Source organism: Sus scrofa, chromosome Y (assembly GCF_054392235.1).
Source record: "Sus scrofa isolate SSC_HxYL_T2T_F1_AM1 chromosome Y, Sscrofa_HxYL_maternal_Yorkshire_Landrace_v2.0, whole genome shotgun sequence".
Lineage (NCBI taxonomy): Eukaryota > Metazoa > Chordata > Mammalia > Artiodactyla > Suidae > Sus > Sus scrofa.
Genome location: NC_139402.1, coordinates 1,690,083 through 1,708,069, shown reverse-complemented (window position 1 = coordinate 1,708,069; position 17,987 = coordinate 1,690,083). Strand labels below are relative to the sequence as shown.

The 17,987-nt window shown below is 63.5% G+C and overlaps 2 protein-coding genes across 18 annotated transcripts in view; one reads left to right on the top strand and one right to left on the bottom strand.

Moving 5' to 3' along the window:
* PPP2R3B (protein phosphatase 2 regulatory subunit B''beta) overlaps positions 1 to 10,821 on the top strand; it is an 81,633-nt gene extending 70,812 nt beyond the window's left edge. For 6 of the 11 annotated variants that reach the window (XM_021081366.2, XM_085009094.1, XM_021081367.2 and 3 more), the window contains 9 exons: positions 756 to 830; positions 1,672 to 1,758; positions 2,453 to 2,609; positions 5,700 to 5,748; positions 6,261 to 6,350; positions 6,578 to 6,753; positions 7,601 to 7,719; positions 7,791 to 7,897; positions 10,052 to 10,821. In XM_021081366.2, coding sequence (XP_020937025.1) covers positions 756 to 830; positions 1,672 to 1,758; positions 2,453 to 2,609; positions 5,700 to 5,748; positions 6,261 to 6,350; positions 6,578 to 6,753; positions 7,601 to 7,719; positions 7,791 to 7,897; positions 10,052 to 10,196 — 1,005 coding nt within the window. In that variant the 3' untranslated portion in view covers positions 10,197 to 10,821. Of the gene's footprint in view, positions 1 to 755; positions 831 to 1,671; positions 1,759 to 2,452; positions 2,610 to 5,699; positions 5,866 to 6,260; positions 6,351 to 6,577; positions 6,754 to 7,600; positions 7,720 to 7,790; positions 7,898 to 10,051 lie in introns of those variants that run through there. The other 5 variants (XM_021081364.2, XM_021081369.2, XM_021081365.2 and 2 more) reach the window with 2 other exon arrangements.
* On the bottom strand, positions 10,815 to 16,883 carry LOC110258190 (uncharacterized). Of its 7 annotated transcripts, XR_014836229.1 has the most exons (10): positions 16,600 to 16,883; positions 15,419 to 15,521; positions 14,006 to 14,119; positions 13,456 to 13,674; positions 13,098 to 13,223; positions 12,845 to 12,981; positions 12,351 to 12,714; positions 12,207 to 12,256; positions 11,244 to 11,439; positions 10,815 to 11,096 (listed from the first exon to the last, which is right to left on the bottom strand). XR_014836229.1 is itself a non-coding variant. In XM_021081374.2 (8 exons), the coding sequence occupies exons 2-8, from the start codon at positions 14,063 to 14,065 to the stop codon at positions 11,078 to 11,080; spliced, it is 816 nt and encodes a 271-aa protein (XP_020937033.1). In that variant the 5' UTR covers positions 14,066 to 14,119; positions 15,419 to 15,498; the 3' UTR covers positions 10,933 to 11,077. The 7 variants fall into 7 exon arrangements, 6 of the variants coding, with proteins under 6 accessions (XP_020937033.1, XP_020937032.1, XP_084865222.1 ...); XM_021081374.2 differs by lacking the exons at positions 12,351 to 12,714; positions 16,600 to 16,883 and having other exon boundaries at positions 10,933 to 11,096; positions 11,244 to 11,391; positions 12,207 to 12,280; positions 12,845 to 13,014; positions 15,419 to 15,498; XM_021081373.2 differs by lacking the exons at positions 10,815 to 11,096; positions 16,600 to 16,883 and having other exon boundaries at positions 11,230 to 11,391; positions 12,845 to 13,014; positions 15,419 to 15,498.
* Positions 16,884 to 17,987: the final 1,104 nt, after the last annotated feature.

Sequence of the window (17,987 nt, the reverse complement as noted above, 5' to 3'; positions counted from 1 at the left end):
CAAGCTCTCCCTCCCCGCTTCCTTCCTGCCCCCACCCTCGTCTCCGCATCCTTGCCCTGCACACCTGTCCCCCCTTCTCACAGAGGCGTCCTCGTGTCTGCACCCCACCGGGCGGGGGGGTCTGGTTCTCTGACTTTGGGGCCGCCTCCCCCAGAGCGCATCTGCTCGCCCCTTCGTCCCGTGCGAGGCAGGACTGTGCAGGCACCACTGCCCAGCCCCTCCAGGGTGGCGTCCGCAGGGGATCAGTGCCGTGGGCTGAGGTTTCCGGGAAGCGGGGGGTGGTTTATTTGGGTGGAAGATGGCGGCAGACGACTCCGTTACGTTACTGTGTGTTCCATCTACACAGCACATAATAGAACCTGCCCACGTGGTTCCAAGAGAAAGGATTTCAAAGCCTCCGGGGGTTGCAGTTTTTATTAGATGAGGATATTTCAGATTGGCATTCTCGAGCTTTGCGATCGGCTCGCGTGTCAGTCCCTCTGTTCCCAAGTCAAGTTCCCCTTACATGTCAGGCCCTGGATTTACATGTGAAAGGCTGTGACAGAGGCTTTGGTGTGACCCGCTGGGCGCGCTCTCCTGGCCACATGCTCCTGCACAGTCCCTATGGGCCGGGATTCCACAGAACCGCGAGTCTGCACCGACTCCACCGGAGCTGCTCTGTGGCCGGCGGTGTCCAGGCTGCAGGGTGGACATGTGTATGCTGGTCCCCGGGGCGGGTGGTGCACCTCAGGCCGTGTCCTTGTCCACTTGTGCAGGACGTGGTGAACACCCACCCCGGCCTGGCCTTCCTGAAGGAGGCGTCCGAGTTCCATTCCCGCTACATCACCACCGTGAGTACCGCGTGGGCCCTGCTGCCCGGCTGGGTGGGGGCAGCAGCGCTCCAGGCCCTGCGTCCTCAGCATGAATCGGGGTCGGGCGTCAGAGAGCCTGGACGTCCTCACCACGGGCCTCTTGGGCAGGCAGCCGCCACCGCAGCAGCCATGGCAGGCAGGTGCCGCCCAGAGAACCCGTGTCTTGCTCCTGGGCAGGGAGGGATGGAGGGCACCTGGGCCTGAGGGGTCTGTACCTGCGGGAGGCCCGCACTGACTTAGAGCCTCGTGCTCCAGGCAGGGGCAGGTGAGGGGGGAGACAGGTGAGGGACATTCCAGGGAGAGGAGGGGTCTGAGTGAGGAATCCCCCCATCCGGGACCAGAGCTGAGCCCCATGTCCAGCGTGGGCCTCCCTGGGGAGGGAGGGAGGGGGGAGGGGAAGGAGAGGGATCACGCTCTGGCCTGAAGTTACTGCCTCTCATCCACTCGTAAGTTCAGTGTTGGTGGAAGGTTCAGAGCAGGTTTTTAAACCAAAGCCATGGAAGGGGGACTCAGGCTTGCAGGAACTCCGGTCCCCACCGTCCCGACTCACGAGTGACCCCCTCAGGCATTCGCCCACCTACCCATCCACATGGGGCAGGGGCAGCTTCTCCCGCCACCCGTGCCGCCTCCTGCAGCCAGAGACAAGACCAGATCCCCAAGGGCTGATATGTGGGTGGGGGGGTGGTGCCCTCTGCTGGCCACGCGGTGTCCTGCAGCCCAGGGTCCAGAGCTCCCCCTGAGGCCAGAGGGCACAGGGAAGGTCCCCGTGGGGCCCTGCAGCCCCGCAGTGTACGGCGGTCAGCTGACCACTCTCCTACAGGTCATTCAGAGGATCTTCTACACCGTGAACAGGTCCTGGTCCGGGAGGATCACCTGTGCAGAACTCAGGAGGAGCAGCTTCCTGCAGGTGGGCAGCTGGCCGGGGGGGGGGGGGGGGGGGGGGGGACTCGTGGCCCTCCCTGCTCTATCGCGTCATCACCCATCCCCTCGTCCATCCCTGCGTCCATCTACTCACCCACCGTGTCCATCCCTGCGTCCATCTACTCACCCACCGTCCACCTCTCCCCGCCCCCACCCTCAGCATCCCTGTGCCTCCGCACCCATCACCCCTCCCTCCATGCTCTCAGCTATTCGTTTACTCATAATTCATCCCTCCACCCACCTCCCCATCCCCCATCCCGCATCCACTCCCTCCTCTGTCACCTGTTCATGCGTCTCCTCTTCTTTTCATCCATCCTTCCTCCCACCCTCACATCTTCCCTTCATCCTGGATCCAAACCTGCATCCTCTACTCATTTATCCAGAAGGCAAGCCCCCGCCACTGGGGCGCCGGGCCCTCCCTAACCTGGGGCTGCGGGTGGGGCCACCTCTCCTGCGTCACCAGTGTCCGCCTGGGAGCCGTCACCTGGGCTGCACGTTGTGGCCGTCAGGTGATGGCCCTGACACAGGTGCGGCCCCGACGCGGTGCTGTGCTCTCGACCCTCCACCCATGAGCCCACCCTCACGATACGAGGGTCCTGGGGTCCCCCCCTGCGGGAGGCCTGCCTGCCTCAGACGATGCCTAGGGTTCTGGCTGCAGCGTCCTGGGTTTGTCCTGGCAGAACGTGGCGCTGCTGGAAGAGGAAGCGGACATCAACCAGCTGACAGAGTTCTTCTCGTACGAGCACTTCTACGTCATCTACTGCAAGTTCTGGGAGCTGGACACCGACCACGACCTGCTCATCGACGCGCAGGACCTGGCCCGGCACAATGACCACGGTGAGTACGCGGCCCCCGGCGGGGGGACACTGGCCCCGTCCCCTCCAAGGACACCAGCGTGGCCGCCTCCCAGAGCGCCAAGGACTGACGCTCCGTACTGCCCTCCGGTCACCTCCTGCAGCCCGGCCCTTCCAGGACACTCACTGCAGGACACGTGGGGGACAGGGACACAGGCAGAACATGCGGGGAGCAGGGCAGACGCGGGAAATACGATAGGACACATGGGAACAGAGCGGACACGGGACACACAATAGCACATGCAGGCAGCAGGGCCGACATGGGACATGCACTGGGACACGTGGGAACAGGGTGGACACGTGGGATCAGGGTGGACACGGGACATGGGTGGAGCAGGGCAGACGTGGGGCAGGGGCGGGCGGGCCGTCAGCAGCAGGCGTGTCCTCGGCAGCCGTGGCTCCTGGGCACCCGGCTCCTGCCCCACCCCCACCCAGGACCCTCGGCTTGTCGTCACATGGGGGCCTCCCCACCGTCCTCTCGTGCCAGGCCCCCCACCAGGCCCTCTGTGGGTGCAGTTCTGAGCATGGTCCCTGCTCTGCGGGGGAGCAGACGCTTGTGTGCAGTGGGGTGGTCACGGTGTCCCCGCTGCACACTGCCCTCCCCTCCCATGTTGCAGCCTCCGGTGGGCCTGTCTGCGGGTGGACGTGCAGGGTGAGGGCACCATGTGGGGCACTTGGGTGGGGCCGGGTGGCACCAGGCTGTGCCCGTGACAGCCCGGGGGTTGCGCTGCAGGACAGGGGAGCAGAGCCATCTGAGGGCTTTCGCTCTGGCCTCCGCGTGCGGCCCGTGAGCTCTCGTTGCTCTGGGCAGGGGGCCCGGGCAGGGGCTTCAGGGCCTCACTGCAGCTGCAGCGGAGACAGGCGGCCGTAAATACCTTCTTAGCAGAGGCCACCAGCTCCCAGCTCCGGCTCCAGAGCGCAGGTGCTCAGCGTGCAGATGCGGGATGCAGTTGAGGGTGCCGTGGGCCCATCTGGTAGAGGGTCCACTGTGCTGGGCGCCTTCAGCTGCTTAAACCTGCGTGTCGTGATGTGATGCTTTCTTTCACGTCCCTTCACCTCGAGCGCGGTTCTCGGTTCTCCAGCATTTGTTGTATTCGTGGTCGGTGCGTCCCCGCTGTCTGCTCCCCGCCTCTGGTCTCACCCGGCGAGGCTCCCGCGGCTGAGGGTCCTTCTCAACTGCAGCCCTAACGTGACACGTGGTCTCCGCTCTGACCCGAGCTGCGGACTCAGCGGGAAGTGCCCCCTGGCGCAGGGTGGAGATGGCCCTGGCCCCCGGCCCCATGGCCCCTCTCCAGCCACCCACGTACCTGGGACCTCCTGTCCACTCCGTTGAGGCCTCACGTCAGGGGCTCTCGTGGGGACAGTGGGGGAGCTTGTCACCATGCAGGGCTGGGAGCTGGTGGCGTTGTGGGCTCGTCTGTCCTGGTAACACTAGTGATGGGACAGGACACGGCAGCTTCCGGGACAGCCCCGGGCGGACACACGTGCCTTGATGCATCCCATGCGCTTGGCAAGCCTGAGTCCTGCCCGGGGCACAGCGGGGTCGTCTCACACCAGGGAGAGGAACACGCAGGGTCCTCCGTGTCGTCAGCCCACTGATCCTGTCATCGGATCACTTTTTTCCTCTTTCCTTCCCCGTCAGCTGTCCTGTCCCCTGGGGCTGCTGTCGTGGTGGAGGTGGGGCGGGGCTCCCACGACAGGAGATGACCCTCCAGTTCCGAGCTGGACGTACAGCGTCGGTCCATCACCCGGAAGGGGTTACGGAGGCGACTCGAACAGAGCACACAGCCTGGGTGGAAAACACCCCAGACTCCCAGCCCTCACTGTGGCGCACGGCGAGCACGGGCGTCGCTGCCGCTCCAGGACACAGGTTCCATCCCGGCCCCGCGCAGTGGGTTGGAGGATGCTGCCTCGCTGTCGCTGCCGCTCTGGTCACAACCGAGGCTCGGATCTGATCTCTGGCCCAGGAACTCCTTGTGCCGTGGGGCAGCTAAACCAGAAAAAGGGAAAAACAAAAAAATCCCATATTCATCCTCTCCCCTTCTGAACACCAGAGGTCAAGGGGGCCCAGGGCCGCGCCCCCGCCAGAGGCTCCAGGGAGGGTCCTTCCTGCCTCTTCCAGCGTCTGGGGGCTCCTCCCGTCTCTGCCTCCGTCTTCCCGTGGCTTCTCCTCCCCTCCTCTGGGTCTCCACTTCTGTCTCTTAGGAGGACACTGTCCTTGGATGGAGGGCCCCCCTCATCCAGGAGGACCTCCTCTCAGGCCCCTCACTTCACATCTGCCAAGACCCTTCTTCCCACTAAGGCCTTGTTCACAGACATGGGGTCAGGACGAGGCTGTGTCTCTTGGGGACCCCTGTTCACCCTCGAACACCATCCAGTCACTTCCTTACCCGTGACCTTCACGGAGCCTGGATGAACGGTCAGGAAAGAGACTGCCTCTCTACTTCCCCATTTTTGTGGCTTCATGCGTGGTGTGGGCCGAAAAGCGTCCCCAGAATCCGCAGGATGAAGCCCTGGCCCCCAGGACGTCAGGACGGGGCTGTGTTAGGGGTCGGGGTCTTTCAAGATGAGATGGAGATAAATTGGGTGGGGTGGGGTGGGGTGGGGTGGGGTGGGGTGGGGGGGGAGGTCCTGATCCCCCAGGACGGGGGTCCTTAGACGAAGAGGAGGTCAGGACGCAGACACGCACAGAGGGAGGGCCGGTGAGGACGCGGGGAGGAGACGCCGTCGACAGGCGCAGAGAGCGGCCTGCGTGGGGACCCGCCGGCCCGCGCGTCTGGCGCGTCCTGTCCTCACCGCGGCCGCAACGACTTACTCGGCCTCGTCCTCTCTCCTTCCCCGCCGCGTCTGAGTTGAAACGCGCTTGTGTTCCGACCCCGGTCGCACCGGGTGTCGGGAGCAGAGCCCCGGCCGAGCGCGTGTGAGCCCCTTCCTCGCCGTCCGCTGGCCAGGCGCCCCCAGGCCGGCCTCTGCCCCCGCGGCTCAGGGTCCTGGGAGGCGCGAGCAGGGGTTGGGCCCCGAGGTTCCGCCCCGCCCGAGGGCGCGGGCGCTCACGGCCCGTCCTGCTTCGCAGCCATTTCCAGCAGGATGATTGACAGGATCTTCTCCGGAGCCGTCACGCGGTACGTCTCGGCCCCGCTGCTCTGCGCCTCCTCAGGGCTGTGGCCGCTTTCGCGCTGTGTCCACCTCTGCCGTTCGCCGCCCACGGGGGCGGCACGTTCAGTGCCTGCCAACGTCACGTGAGGTCACGGGGGTGGGGGGGGCACGGGCCTCTGAGGCCCGGAGGTGGCGGTGGCAGTGGCGGTGACTGTAGCAGTCGCTCCTGTCCCACCTGGGGTGCTGGGGGGACCCTCTCTGGTCACGTGGTCCCTCTCAGGCCCAGTAGGAAGGGAGTGTAGGATGGGGTGGGGGCAGATGGGGGTGGGGGCAGATGGGGGTGGGGGCAGATGGGGGTGGGGGCAGATGGGGGTGGAGGGATGAGGGGTGGAGGGATGAGGGATGAGGGGTGGAGGGATGAGGGATGGGGGCAGATGGGGGTGGGGCACATGGGGAGATGGGTGTGGTCAGATGGGGGCAGGGACCGTGCTCACGTGCTTCTCCCTGACGTGGTCTTGTGTCCGAATTCCATGCCCAGAGGGAAGAAGGTGCAGAAAGGCGGCAAGATAAGCTACGCGGACTTTGTCTGGTTTCTGATCTCGGAGGAGGACAAGAAGACTCCCACCAGGTAGGTGATGGCCACGGCCCTGGGCTCCAGCGGCGAGGACACTAGGAGGCCGGGGGGGGGGGGGAGGGAGTGGGGGGCAGTGAGGGCGCCCCAGGGCTGTCTGGGCCAGGTCGCTCGAGGGGGTGCAGGCTGGGTGCCCGGCTTCCCTCAGCGTCGGTCCCAGGCTGGGTTCCCTGGTTCCCACGGGGCCGTCCCGGGCAGCCGCGCTGATGGTGTCCGTGCGGCAGCATCGAGTACTGGTTCCGCTGCATGGACCTGGACGGGGATGGGGCGCTGTCCATGTTCGAGCTGGAGTACTTCTACGAGGAGCAGTGCCGCAGGCTGGACAGCATGGCCATCGAGGCCCTGCCCTTCGAGGACTGCCTCTGCCAGATGCTGGACCTGGTGAAGCCCCAGAGTGAAGGTGCCGCCCAGAGGAGACGCCCCGGGGAGGAGGGGGACACCCCCTGAGAAGGGGGGACCTGTGGGAGGTGGGACAGCCCTCTGTGAGGGGTGTGAGGGCTTGGCCCACTCGGGGAACAGCTGACCCCACTCTGTGTCACTAATCAGGCGAGGGAGGGCCTCAGGAAGGTGGGCAGGTGCCCAGGGCAGATGTCTCACTTGGACTCACCTGCCACCCAGGCCAGGTCCTGGGGTGGACGGGACCCTGTGTCCCAGCCTCCTCACTCCCTCTACCCTCATTTGACAGGTCTGGTCCTGGCCTGGGAAGGTGGACCCCCATCCCCCAGCCTGTGCTCCTTCATCTCCCAGTGGGGAGGCTAGGTCGGGCCCCGGGTGTGGGGTCACTGAGGGTCAGCGGCCCTTGGCTCCCCTCATCCCGGCCCTGTACTCTCCACCTCCCCCTCCTGGTGCTGGGATCCCAGTGTGGGGTTCATCTGGGAGCCAGGGGACCCAGGACACGGTCTGAGGTCAGAGGGAGGCGCTGCCCCCACTCGGACGCCTTGGTTGGGATCCTGGTCTCCGGACTGTCACCTAAGGACCCCCCTGACTCGGCTCCTCCCTGTTCCGTGTCTGCGGTCCCGGGCAGCTCCATCTGGCCCTCAGACGGTGGGCACATGGGCAGAGTCTCCTCCTGAGCCACGCGCATCCTAGGACACGCAGGGCCCCCCGTGCTGGGCTCGGTCCCCCTGCCCCAGGTGTCCGTCCAGGGGAACAGCCTCACCAGTGCGGGTTTGCAGCAGCGTGTGCCTCGCGCCCGCTGGCACCAGCCTCTGACGCGCATGCGCGGCCGTCTTCCCCCCCGCCCGCAGGGAGGATCACGCTGAGCGACCTGAAGCGCTGCAAGCTCGCCGGCGTCTTCTTCGACACCTTCTTCAACATCGAGAAGTACCTGGACCACGAGCAGAGAGAGCAAGCCTCGCTGCTCAGGGTGAGTGTGGCGGGAGCCCCAGGGCGCCGCCGCCCCCCGCGGCCCGTGTGACCCGCGTGCCTCCTCCGCAGGAGAGCGACAGCGAGGGCCCCGAGCTGTCCGACTGGGAGCGCTACGCGGCCGAGGAGTACGACCTGCTGGTGGCCGAGGAGGCCGTGGGCGAGCCGTGGGAGGATGGGTGAGTGGCCGCCGAGTACCTGGGGAGCAGGGAGGGAGGGGGCGGCGGAGTCGGGGACGGAGACCCGGAGCGCAGACAAGCACGTGCAGCTATCCGGTTGGGGACACTTCCTCTCCTGGCGCTGCTGCACAGAGCAGTCTCGCCATGGCCTGGCCTGTGTCCTCCTGTGGCCTGTGGGCTGAGGTCACACCCCTGCTGCGCCTTCTCCCTCGTGGCTGTTCTCCTCCTTCTGAGTCTTGGGGGTTCTTTCCCCCGGATGCAAGTCCTGCAGGAGCTGGGTGAGGAGTGAACATTGCCCCCTGACCTGTGGCTCGTCTCTCCATTTCCCCGACGCCACCTCACGTTGGTGAGCTGCCGTTTGCCAGCTTGCTTTCACGGGCTCTGCTCTGGGTGTGAGAAGCCAGGGCCTGATTTAAAGCCACAACACTTTGTCCCGCAGTTTCGGGTGTTTCCAGTGTACCTGTGCGTCTCTGATCTGCTGGGCTGACCTTCCCTGTGGGGTGCGAGGTCTGGCCCAGCTGCTCCAGCGCCACTGAACGAAGCCACCAAACCGTCCTTGTTATTTTTAATCAGCTGACCGTGTGCGAGGTCGTCCCTGAGCCGACTCCGTGCTGTCGCTGTGTCTGTCCACCAGTGCAGCACCGTCTGGGCCACTGTGGCCTGTGGGCAGTGGAGACTTGTGGCAAGGCCTCCCTCTGGTCTTGCTCAGAACCCTTTGGGTCCCTCCCGTTTCTGCGGCTTCCGTGTGAGCCGTGGGTTCAGCCTGAGGTCCCAGGAGTAGCCTCGGGGGCACTTACTGGGCTGGGCCGTCTCCTGGGGGTGAGAATCGGCCTGTGACCGCTGGACCCCCTGCGAGGCTCGGTCTTGGGAGCATCTGTCCCCCGATCAGTGGGACCGTCCTTTCCCCGGCCGCCCGGTCCCGCTTTCTGCTGCTCTGCGGGAACCGGCCATCGCGTGCTGAGAGCCGGGGCTCTGTTCTCCAGGGTGGTGTGGCTTCCGTTGCCTCCATGTGGAAGTGTAAGAGTGAGCTTGTCTGCTTCTAGAACACGTTGTGCTGCAGCTCTGAGGACTGCGTGAGGCCGGTGGGGACAGTGGCGGTCGTACTGACTCGGAGGTGCCCGAGCTGCAGTGTGCGCTGTCTCTTCACGTCTCCAGCCCCCTCTCCCGGCGGCGGTGGGTGGTTTTTGGTGTACTGGTCTTTGCGTGTTTTATGAGCTGTGAACCGCAGGATGTCACAGTTTGGGGGCCGCCAAGGCTCCGTCAGCGTCTCCATCCTGGGCCTCCCCTGGCGCCACAGAGACGTGCGGTCCACGTGTCTTCTGTTTTATCAGGTGCACTTGTTAGGTTTCTAAGCTGTTTTCCACGTTCTTGGCGTTTTCCTAGTGGCAGCCGAGGTCCCTGTCGACCTGGGGCCGTTCTTCTCCGCTCTGTGGATGTCGTCTTTCTTCCTGGCCGTGGTTTCCTGGGACACCCAGGATGACCTTCAGTGAACGAGATGACCGGAGGTGGCCTGGCCTCGGCCCCGTCTCCGGTCTGGAGTCCCCTTCTCTACCCAAGATGCACGGAGCCCGCTGTGGGGTTTTGTCAGGGTCCTGCACCAGCGTGAGGGCGTCTGTTTGACGCCAGTTTGTGGAGACGCTGAACGTGGTCAAGTGCGTTGGCCACGCGGCTCCGGGTCTGTCGCCTGCAGATTCAGTGAATGGTGCTGAGTGAACGGGCCTCGCGTCCCCTGGCCAGCCCGGCCGTGATGCAGGGTCCTTTCTGTATGTTCTTGGCGTCCGCCGGAGACACTGTCCTGTTTTGGGTGGGGGTCATGCTGGCCCCTGGTGACCACCTTGGCTTCCGGGTTATGGCCCCTGGAACAGCGGCCTCCTCCTGCTGTTTTCTGGAAGAGTTCGTATCAGGGACGTGTCCTTTCCCCCGGTTGGCAGGATTCACCAGGGAGGCCTCTGGGCCCAGATGCCACAAGCTCAGAGTTGCAGCAGCCAAGGCCACACGTCATGGAGCACAGGGGGCGCCTCGAGGCCGTTTGGCCAGTGCCCCTGCTCACCTGAGCGCAGGTGGCCCCTCGAGGCTCTGTGGGGAACGCCTGTGCTCACCTGAGTGCAGGGGGTGCCCGGCCCCTGTGCATCCTCACTTCACCCCTCCCTGCAGGTACGACGCCGAGCTCAGCCCTGTGGACCAGAAGCTGAGTGCGCTGCGGTCTCCGCTGGCCCAGAGGCCCTTCTTCGAGACGCCGTCTGGCCTGGGCACCGTTGACCTGTACGAGTGCGGGGATGACGACCTGCAGCCCTCGTGACCCGCCCGTGGGACGTCCGTGCGGCCCGCTGGAGGCAGCGACTTCTGTGTCGAAAGCAGACTGTTTGGTGGCTGAGCTGTGTCTTTTACAGAAAGTGAAGTGTGTTTGACGGAATGATAGTTGTTATTTATTCACGCGGAAGCTGGTCGGAGGCGGGCACGGAGGCGCGTGTCCCACCTGTCCTGGAGGGGCCAACGCGCACACAGGAACCCGGGCCTGGCCTGGGGGCCACCCACGTCCAGGGCGTCCCTGAAGATGAGGACGGCCGCGGCCCCGCTGGCCGGCTCTTGTGTCCCGGTGTGTGGAGGCGCCCCCTTGTCCCTGCTGACAGCCAGCCCCAGAGGGGACCAGGCTGCTGTCCCTCGGGCTGGTCGGCGGGCAGGGGCCCGCAGGTGGGCGGTGGTCGTCAGGAACATTCCAGGAGCCCCAGAAGCTTCCGTCCTGCACGAGCGTCCCCGGGAGGGCACGCCACCGCCACAGGGAGCACCCACGCCAGCTTCTGTGAACGTTGTTGTGTAAATGTACAAAACATGTAAAGTTACCTTTTATTTGCCGTGCAGAGCTGTTTAAAAATGTTTTATGAGATCACGTTTGTATTTTCAAATAAAGAATTTACGGATTTTCAGCCACAGGCTCCGCTGACGACAAAACCAGACAGAGCAGCAGGAATGCTGGACGCAGTTTGCAGAGTGACGGATGGCAGTGTCACCGTGGGGGGGGCCCACAGGGGTGTGGCCCTCGGGGGCAGGGAGCCAGCCGGGCGTGGGTCACGGGTGCTGGGCCCGAGGGCTCCCAGCAGCCTGACCCTCCTGGGCCGCGCAGCCTGAGCTCTGGCCCCAGGTGCTGACACTGCCCCCGTGGCCGGCCTCCTGTGGTCCCGTCTATCTGTGACAAACAGCCCTGCAGACAAACAGGGACAGCCTGATACCCACCCCCATGCCCCCCTGGCACCCCCTGCTCCAGGAGAGCCCGGCCCCACGCATCCAGGGGGAGGCAGCCAACAAGCCCCGGGCACAGGGCAGTTGGTCTAATTAAATGGCCACTGACCAGACCTCGGGGAGTGAGTCCGTCTGTCTTGCAGCTGGGCTCACGGCGCTGGACACACTGCTCCAACAGCAGGGCTGGAGCCCCGCAGGTCCGCCCAGCACCCTGCGCTGAGCATCGTGGACGGGGTCAGAGCTGTTCTGGAACCTGCCTGCCCAGCGCAGCGGTCAGTCAGCAGGAGTGGGCACCTGGGTAGGTCCTGCATCAACGGTCACATGCCCCGAACCCCGTACAGGGTCAGATCTGCGCATGTGGATGACGGGCCATCGCCAGCCCCTCAGTCTGGGGACCCCAGGGCCTGGGTCGTCCACATGCAGAGGCTGCCATACACATGGATGTGGTGGCAATGCCCCCCACAGCTATCAGGGACCCGAGGACACAGGGGCAAGACTCCGGAGCAGGGCCTTCCTGCAGGCCGGCCACACTCCTGCCTGGAGCCCCTGGGCTGGTACACGGATCCCACAGGATTGGGTCTGCACAGGGCTCCTACCCCACCAAGGGCCGCCCCAATCCACCGGCCTCCCCGAGAACCCCGCTCCAGCTCAGGCCAGGGGGCTGGGGGGCTGGTGCTGCAGGCAGGAGCCAGGACAGGCACCGAGGACCCCAGGGCACCCCAGACGCAGTGCTCTGAGCTGCTCAGGTTCAGGCCTGGAGATGCACCCGAGATCCTGCAGGAGCTCAGAACACCAGGGTGGCGGGGATGGGGAGGGCATGACAGCCAGGCCCACTGCCAGGCGACCATTCCTACAGTGGCCCCAGGTCACTGGTGAGAATCCTGCCCGGAAGCCCCCTCCGTTCCCCACCCCAGGCAGAGGCAGAGGTCACCTGGAGACCCCCGCCTGGGGGTGGGGGCAGGAAGAGGCAGCCCCTTGGGCCCCCCATCCCCTGCAACAGCCGCTCCAGACCCTCCAGCGTCCCTGCAGCCGTGGCCCAGAGCCCCCGCCCCCGCCGTTGCGATGCACCCACCGGGCTGGACGGCTCCGTGACCACGTCTTCCTCGGATGAAATCTGAGTCCCTAGAGACAACGGTGTCACAGACCCTGCAGGGGAGAGTGGCCAGTCCTCCCCTCAGGGACAAGCCAGGCTCAGGGCCGCCCCCGCGGGGCGCACCTTCATCAGACTCAGTCGGTCCTGAGAGGGAACGTGGAAGGACATCGCCTGCTTGCTGGTGGAGGAGAACGAGGGCGCGGAGCCTGATACACGCTGACGGAGGCCCAGCCCCAGGACGCGGGAGCCCAGTGGCCTCTCTGACACCCCCTGAGCCCCCGCTCCTGAGCTGCGGGTCCCTGGGCGGGATGGGCGGAGCCCACGTTGCCTCTGGAACTCTTTGCACCGAGCCAGGGGTCTGCACACGTCCGCCCACCCGCGGAGCAGCCGTCCCCGCCCTTCATCGCCAAGACCCAGGCAGGGTCCTTGCACCAACGGCCAGAAGGGCCAGCCCAATCTCGGGGCTGCAGCCACCCCAGAGCTCCACCTGTCCAGACAGGGTGGAAAATGCGTGAGCGGAGGGTGGGGGCCGGCAGAGGTGCAGACTCCAGCCGGAGGGAGCCCCGCCCCCAGTCCCTCCAGGTCTCCCCCCAGCCTCTACCAGGCCGGGCACTCACGCTCCACGGGGATCTTGCAGAACCTGACGAGCAGGAGTGGGCAGCAGAGATTGGGGAAGTGCTGGCAGCCTCTTTCTCATCGGTCCTGTCTGGCCTCTGGCTTCTGCGCTGACACCGGTCCATTCCGGGGGGCGGGGCTTAGAGAAAGGGGCAGGGCTCCAGACCACCAGCTGCAGATACGAGCTCAGCTCAGCTCGGAAAGGCGGGGGCCCGATGGAGCAGTGGAGGTTAGGCAGGGGAGGGGCCCAGCTACCTGTGGATCAGGTGGGTGGCTTAAGCACCAGGCTGTGAGCCAGCGGCCAGGTAGAGTCGAGGGCGCGGCAGATGAACTCAGGAGCGTCTCTGCCCAGCTGTATGTGTCCAGGTGCTTCTGAAATAGCTGCGGAAGAGCAGGGCAGGTCAGGAAGACACCTCCCATGTGCTGGGGCTCTGGGAGACCACCTGGGTGCAAGGCCTGGGGGCACCCACCCAATCTGCCGGGTCCAGGTGAGGTTCATGGGGAGGGGTCCGTGTCCTGAGTCTGGGGATCCATTTGGGCACCTTTTCCCAAAAGGGAGGAGCCATGGCAGGCTTGACACCCCCTTCCAGCTGAAGGGGTGGGGGCTGCTTACCTCCAAGAGACCCCATAAGAGGCTGAAAAGCCTCTGTGCTGTGGCCACACCCACAGGCTTGTGTGCCCAGTCTGTGATCCAGGGCTGCACCGAGCCCCCGAGGGCGGGCCCCAGAACTGCTGGTGGCCTTCCACAGACTCTGCACTTCAAGGGAGGAGTCCAGCATCTGGATGGGTTTGTCAACCACAACAGGAGCGCAGAGACCCCGCCCCAAGGGACCTGGGCTCAAGACAAAACAGAGGAGAATGTGGAAGGGCCTCCCCCACAGGTGACAAGGACAGGGTCCCAGGAAAAGGCTGGTGCTCAAAGGAAGGCTGATGCTGCGGGTCCCCCTGGGGTTGGGGACACTCATGGGGGTGTGTGTGGCGTAGAACCACAGTGACCCACACGGAGGTCACTGATCTGATTAGTGGCCAGATGGAGACCAGCCTACTCCAGCTCCATCTACACCAGCCACGTCACAGCGGACCCGCGGAAGCTCTCGCAGCTTTTCAACACAATGACCCAAGGGAAACTCACTGACCAGGGGAGGCACCCGTGGTTTATTTACCAGGAGAGAAAAGTACATGTAGGGCCGATGCTTTTTGGAATTTTTGGATCGTTTGAACATTTTGGGCTGCTCCACAACGAGAAACAAACGAGGCCACTCCCACCAAGGAGCAAACTGCAGGAAAACCAAAGCGACATTGGCGTGTGAACATCAGGGGGAAAGGGGGGCGGTGGGATGCCACGTCCCCAGGACAGGGAAGATAGGGGGCATCTGACGGGCATCTAGGAAGAGCTGGGCCTCTCGCCTGTGTGCAGCCTGGATCCTGAAGGACACGTGCCAGCTGGGAGCACCGTGCCAGGGGTGCCATGGCTGGGAGTGCCATGCCTGGGAACTCCATGCCAGGAACACCACGCCAGAAACACCACATCTGGTAACTCCACTCCAGGAACACCACACCTGGCAGATCCATGCCAAGAACGGCACACTAGCAATATCCCACCTGGGAACTCCATGCCAGGAACACCACATCTGGGCGCCCCACCCCAGGAATGCTGCATCGGATGCTCCCCCTCAGGGAGGGGGCGCTCCCTCCCCAGCACTTCCAGAGAAACCACAGACACTCGCTCGCAGCAGGGGTCAACCCCCAAGAAAGGGAGAAACTCCAGCAGCAGCAGCAGCAGGGAGGTCTGAGGCCCTCGGGTGGGTGGCCATGGCGGGGTCATCACGGCCACTGAGGGCTGAAGGCTGTCCCCATAAGAGCCCAGATCCCCTTCCGGCCTCAGGTGAGCACCTCCTCCTCTGCGACGCGGTTGGACCAACACCGCCTGGGGCCCGATGCCAGGCAGACGCCTCAGAGACTCTGCTCATCAGGCATTTCTAAGTAGCCCCTGATGCTGGGGCGGGGGCCTCAGCGTGGAAAACACAGCAGGCAACAGCCCAGCAGGAAGTGGGCCACATGCCATACCCTGGACCCCATGCCATACCCTGGACCCCACAATGCTGGGGCCACTCTTCCACAAAGGCAGAGTCAGAAAACCAAGGCTCACTCACGCGTCATGACAACATGACAGCACAGACGGGACGGGATGGATAGATTCCCTCCCCCAGTCATTGTCGCAGCACAGGTCTTCAAGGTCACTGGGAAGGTCACACATGGGGCCTCCCTGGGACCTGGGATCCCGGTGTTGGGAGGAGCCAAGGTCAGCACAGACGTGTCCCAACCCCCCTCACGCACATGTCCCTGCTGTGCGTCCCAACACCCCTCCGCAGGGACACATCACACCTGTGTGTCCCAACCCCCCCAGGCACATGTCCCAGCTGTGTGTCCATGCAGGCTGCCTTGGCCCCTGCTTGCCTGAGTCCTGAGTCCAGTCCAGGACAGCTGACAGCACCCCAAGCTCCCACCAGGGATGGGGGGACCTACAGCCCCACTGTCTCCTGCCAGCACATGTCCTCCCTGGTGTAGGCACCCACCTTTGGCTGCAGACGGGCTCAGGAATGAGAAGGAGCAGCTTGTGTCCTCCTTGGGGACCTGGTAGCTCAGGGTCAGCAGCAGGTCACTGAGAAGGACAAGGGCCTGTGGGGCCAGGGGTGAGTTGGCACCCATTGAGATGGGCATCCAGTCATCCCCATGGGAGCAGGAACCATCCACCCCACGGAGACCCAGCCTTTCCAAGGTGGGAGACCAGTGCTGGGAGGGGCACAGCAGCCGAGCCTGGAAAACCCCCCAACACCCCACCCCTGCCTGCATACAAGACAGAGGTCAAAGGGTCAAAATATGAACATGAAACCAGTGCACACAGGACAGGAACTGACATGGACAAGTGCTGGAGCATGAGGCTGACTGGCAGAATGACATGCAAACACCCTACACCCATGCAACAAGACCATGTGCTGTACAAACACACAACATGCAAACACTCATACAACATGTAACACAGACCATGTGCTATACAAATACATTACATGCAAGCATGCAACATGCATATATCATATGAAACAAAGACCATGTGCTGTACAAAGATACAGCACGCAAACACACAACACACATACAACATGCAACACAGACCATGTGCTATACAAATACATGACATGCAAGCATGCAATATGCATATATCATATAAAACAGAATGTGTTGTTCAAACATATGACATGCAAACACAACATGCATACAACATGCAACACAGACTATGCTGTACCAAGATACAACATGCAAACGCACAACATACATACAACATTCAACACTGACTTGTGCTGTACAAATACATGACATGCAAGCATGCAACATGCATACATCATGTAACTGTGTGCTGTGCAAACATGACATGCAAACACACAACATTCACACAACATGCCATGCAGACCTGTGCTGTACACACAACTGCAAACACGCAACCTGCATACATCATGCTACACCATGTGCTGTACAAACATGCAACATACATGCAACATGGACCATGTGCTGTACAGACAATGTACAAACTTACAACGTATGACCTACAGTGTACAACATACTACAGACAGGTACAAGCAACACACAGGGCATCGTCTGCAGCACCCAGGCAGGAAACCGGCCCCAAGGGGCCATCCCCAATGCTCACAAGCTGCACAAGGGACCATCCCAGAGTCGCTGTCAATGGCCAGAAAGTACAAACCTCCTTCCTGACAGGACGTCAGGAATATGAGGTGCTTTCCTCTAGGGCCCCAGCGGGGTCTTCGCTACCAGGAAGCAGGACCCCCGAGACTGTGGAGGATGGAGGGAGGAAACGACGGCCCAACTGAATGCGTAGAAGAGCCTGGCGAGGCGCTGGGCTGAGGACGGAGCGCACGGAGCAGCTGACATGCTTGGGAGCCGGCAGGACCCCAGGCACGTGCGTCAGAAGCTGCACCCAAGCCCAGGTTATGTAGCTGGAGGGGCCTGGTGTGTAGACAGCAGGGCCTGAGGGGGAAACCTCACTTTGACTCACTGTGTATGATGCGTAATCACCAGCCCATAAAGCATCCACCCCGGGGTCTCCCACATAGGTTCCATCACCAGCCGGGCACAGTGAGTTCAAGGCTCCAGCGTTGCCACAGTTGCAGCCCTGGCCCAGGAACTCCTTATGCCACAGGGCAGCAGTGGCCGAGTGTGGACAAGCCAAGCCTGACTCAGGCTGTTTTCCAGATTATCACAGGGCTCCCCTGGGGGACAGGGGGATGTTTTTTACCCCCATCTACCCACTCCCAGGGTAGAAGCCCCCTTCGTATGCCCACATGAGCAACTGGGGCCCACAAAACGTGATCACCTGTCCCCGGAGACCAGTAAATGTGGGGCTCAGTGGACCATCCCCCAACAGGTACACGATTTCGTGTGATTTCTACAGAATGGAAAGGCTGAGCCTAAGGCCCTCCATCGTCACCCCAGGGACACACCCAAGATGCATACCCACCACCCCTGTGTCTGAGGACACACAGCACACACCCCACATCACACCCCACACCCACGTCCACACCCACACAACCCGCTGGATGAGCGTGTCCAGCAGTGGGGTCATCACACCAATTCATCGAGCAGCCGGGCAGATCGGACACAGGCGGAGCCCCCTCCTTCATTGCAGGATGGCTGGGTCCCGGTGTCTCTGCACTGGTCGTCACTCCGGCCGTGTCCCTGTGCTGGGGGGAGAGGGTGGGGACTAAGAGTGGTCAGTGGACTGGGGAGGGGATGGGGAAGGGGACGGGAGAGAAAGAGGAGAGAATGGAGAGAGGGGGAGGGAGCAGAGGGGATGCAGGAATGGGGGAGGGGAAAGGGGGACGAGGAGACAGAGGGGAAGGGGGGAGGGGGAAATGGGGGGAGGGGGAAATGGGGGGAGGGGGAAATGGGGGGAGGGGGAAATGGGGGCAAAGGGACAGGGCCAATGGCAGGGACAGGGCCAATGGCAGGGACAGGGCCAATGGCAGGGGCAGGGAAAAGGACGGCAGCTCCTCCAGAACACAGACGCCTCCCCCCAAGATTCTGGGCCCACAATCACCTCAATTATCAACCCCAGGGTTCCCCCCCCACCCA

Coding starts and splice junctions, on each gene's coding strand:
- LOC110258190 (XM_021081371.2), bottom strand. CDS start 14,065: ATGTTCAAACGATCCAAAAATTCCAAAAAGCATCGGCCCTACATGTAC. Junction 13,224..13,455: donor TCTTATGGGGTCTCTTGGAG/GTAAGCAGCCCC, acceptor GCTCTTCCGCAG/CTATTTCAGAAGCACCTGGA. Junction 12,715..12,844: donor CTGCAAGATCCCCGTGGAGC/GTGAGTGCCCGG, acceptor CTGTCTGGACAG/GTGGAGCTCTGGGGTGGCTG.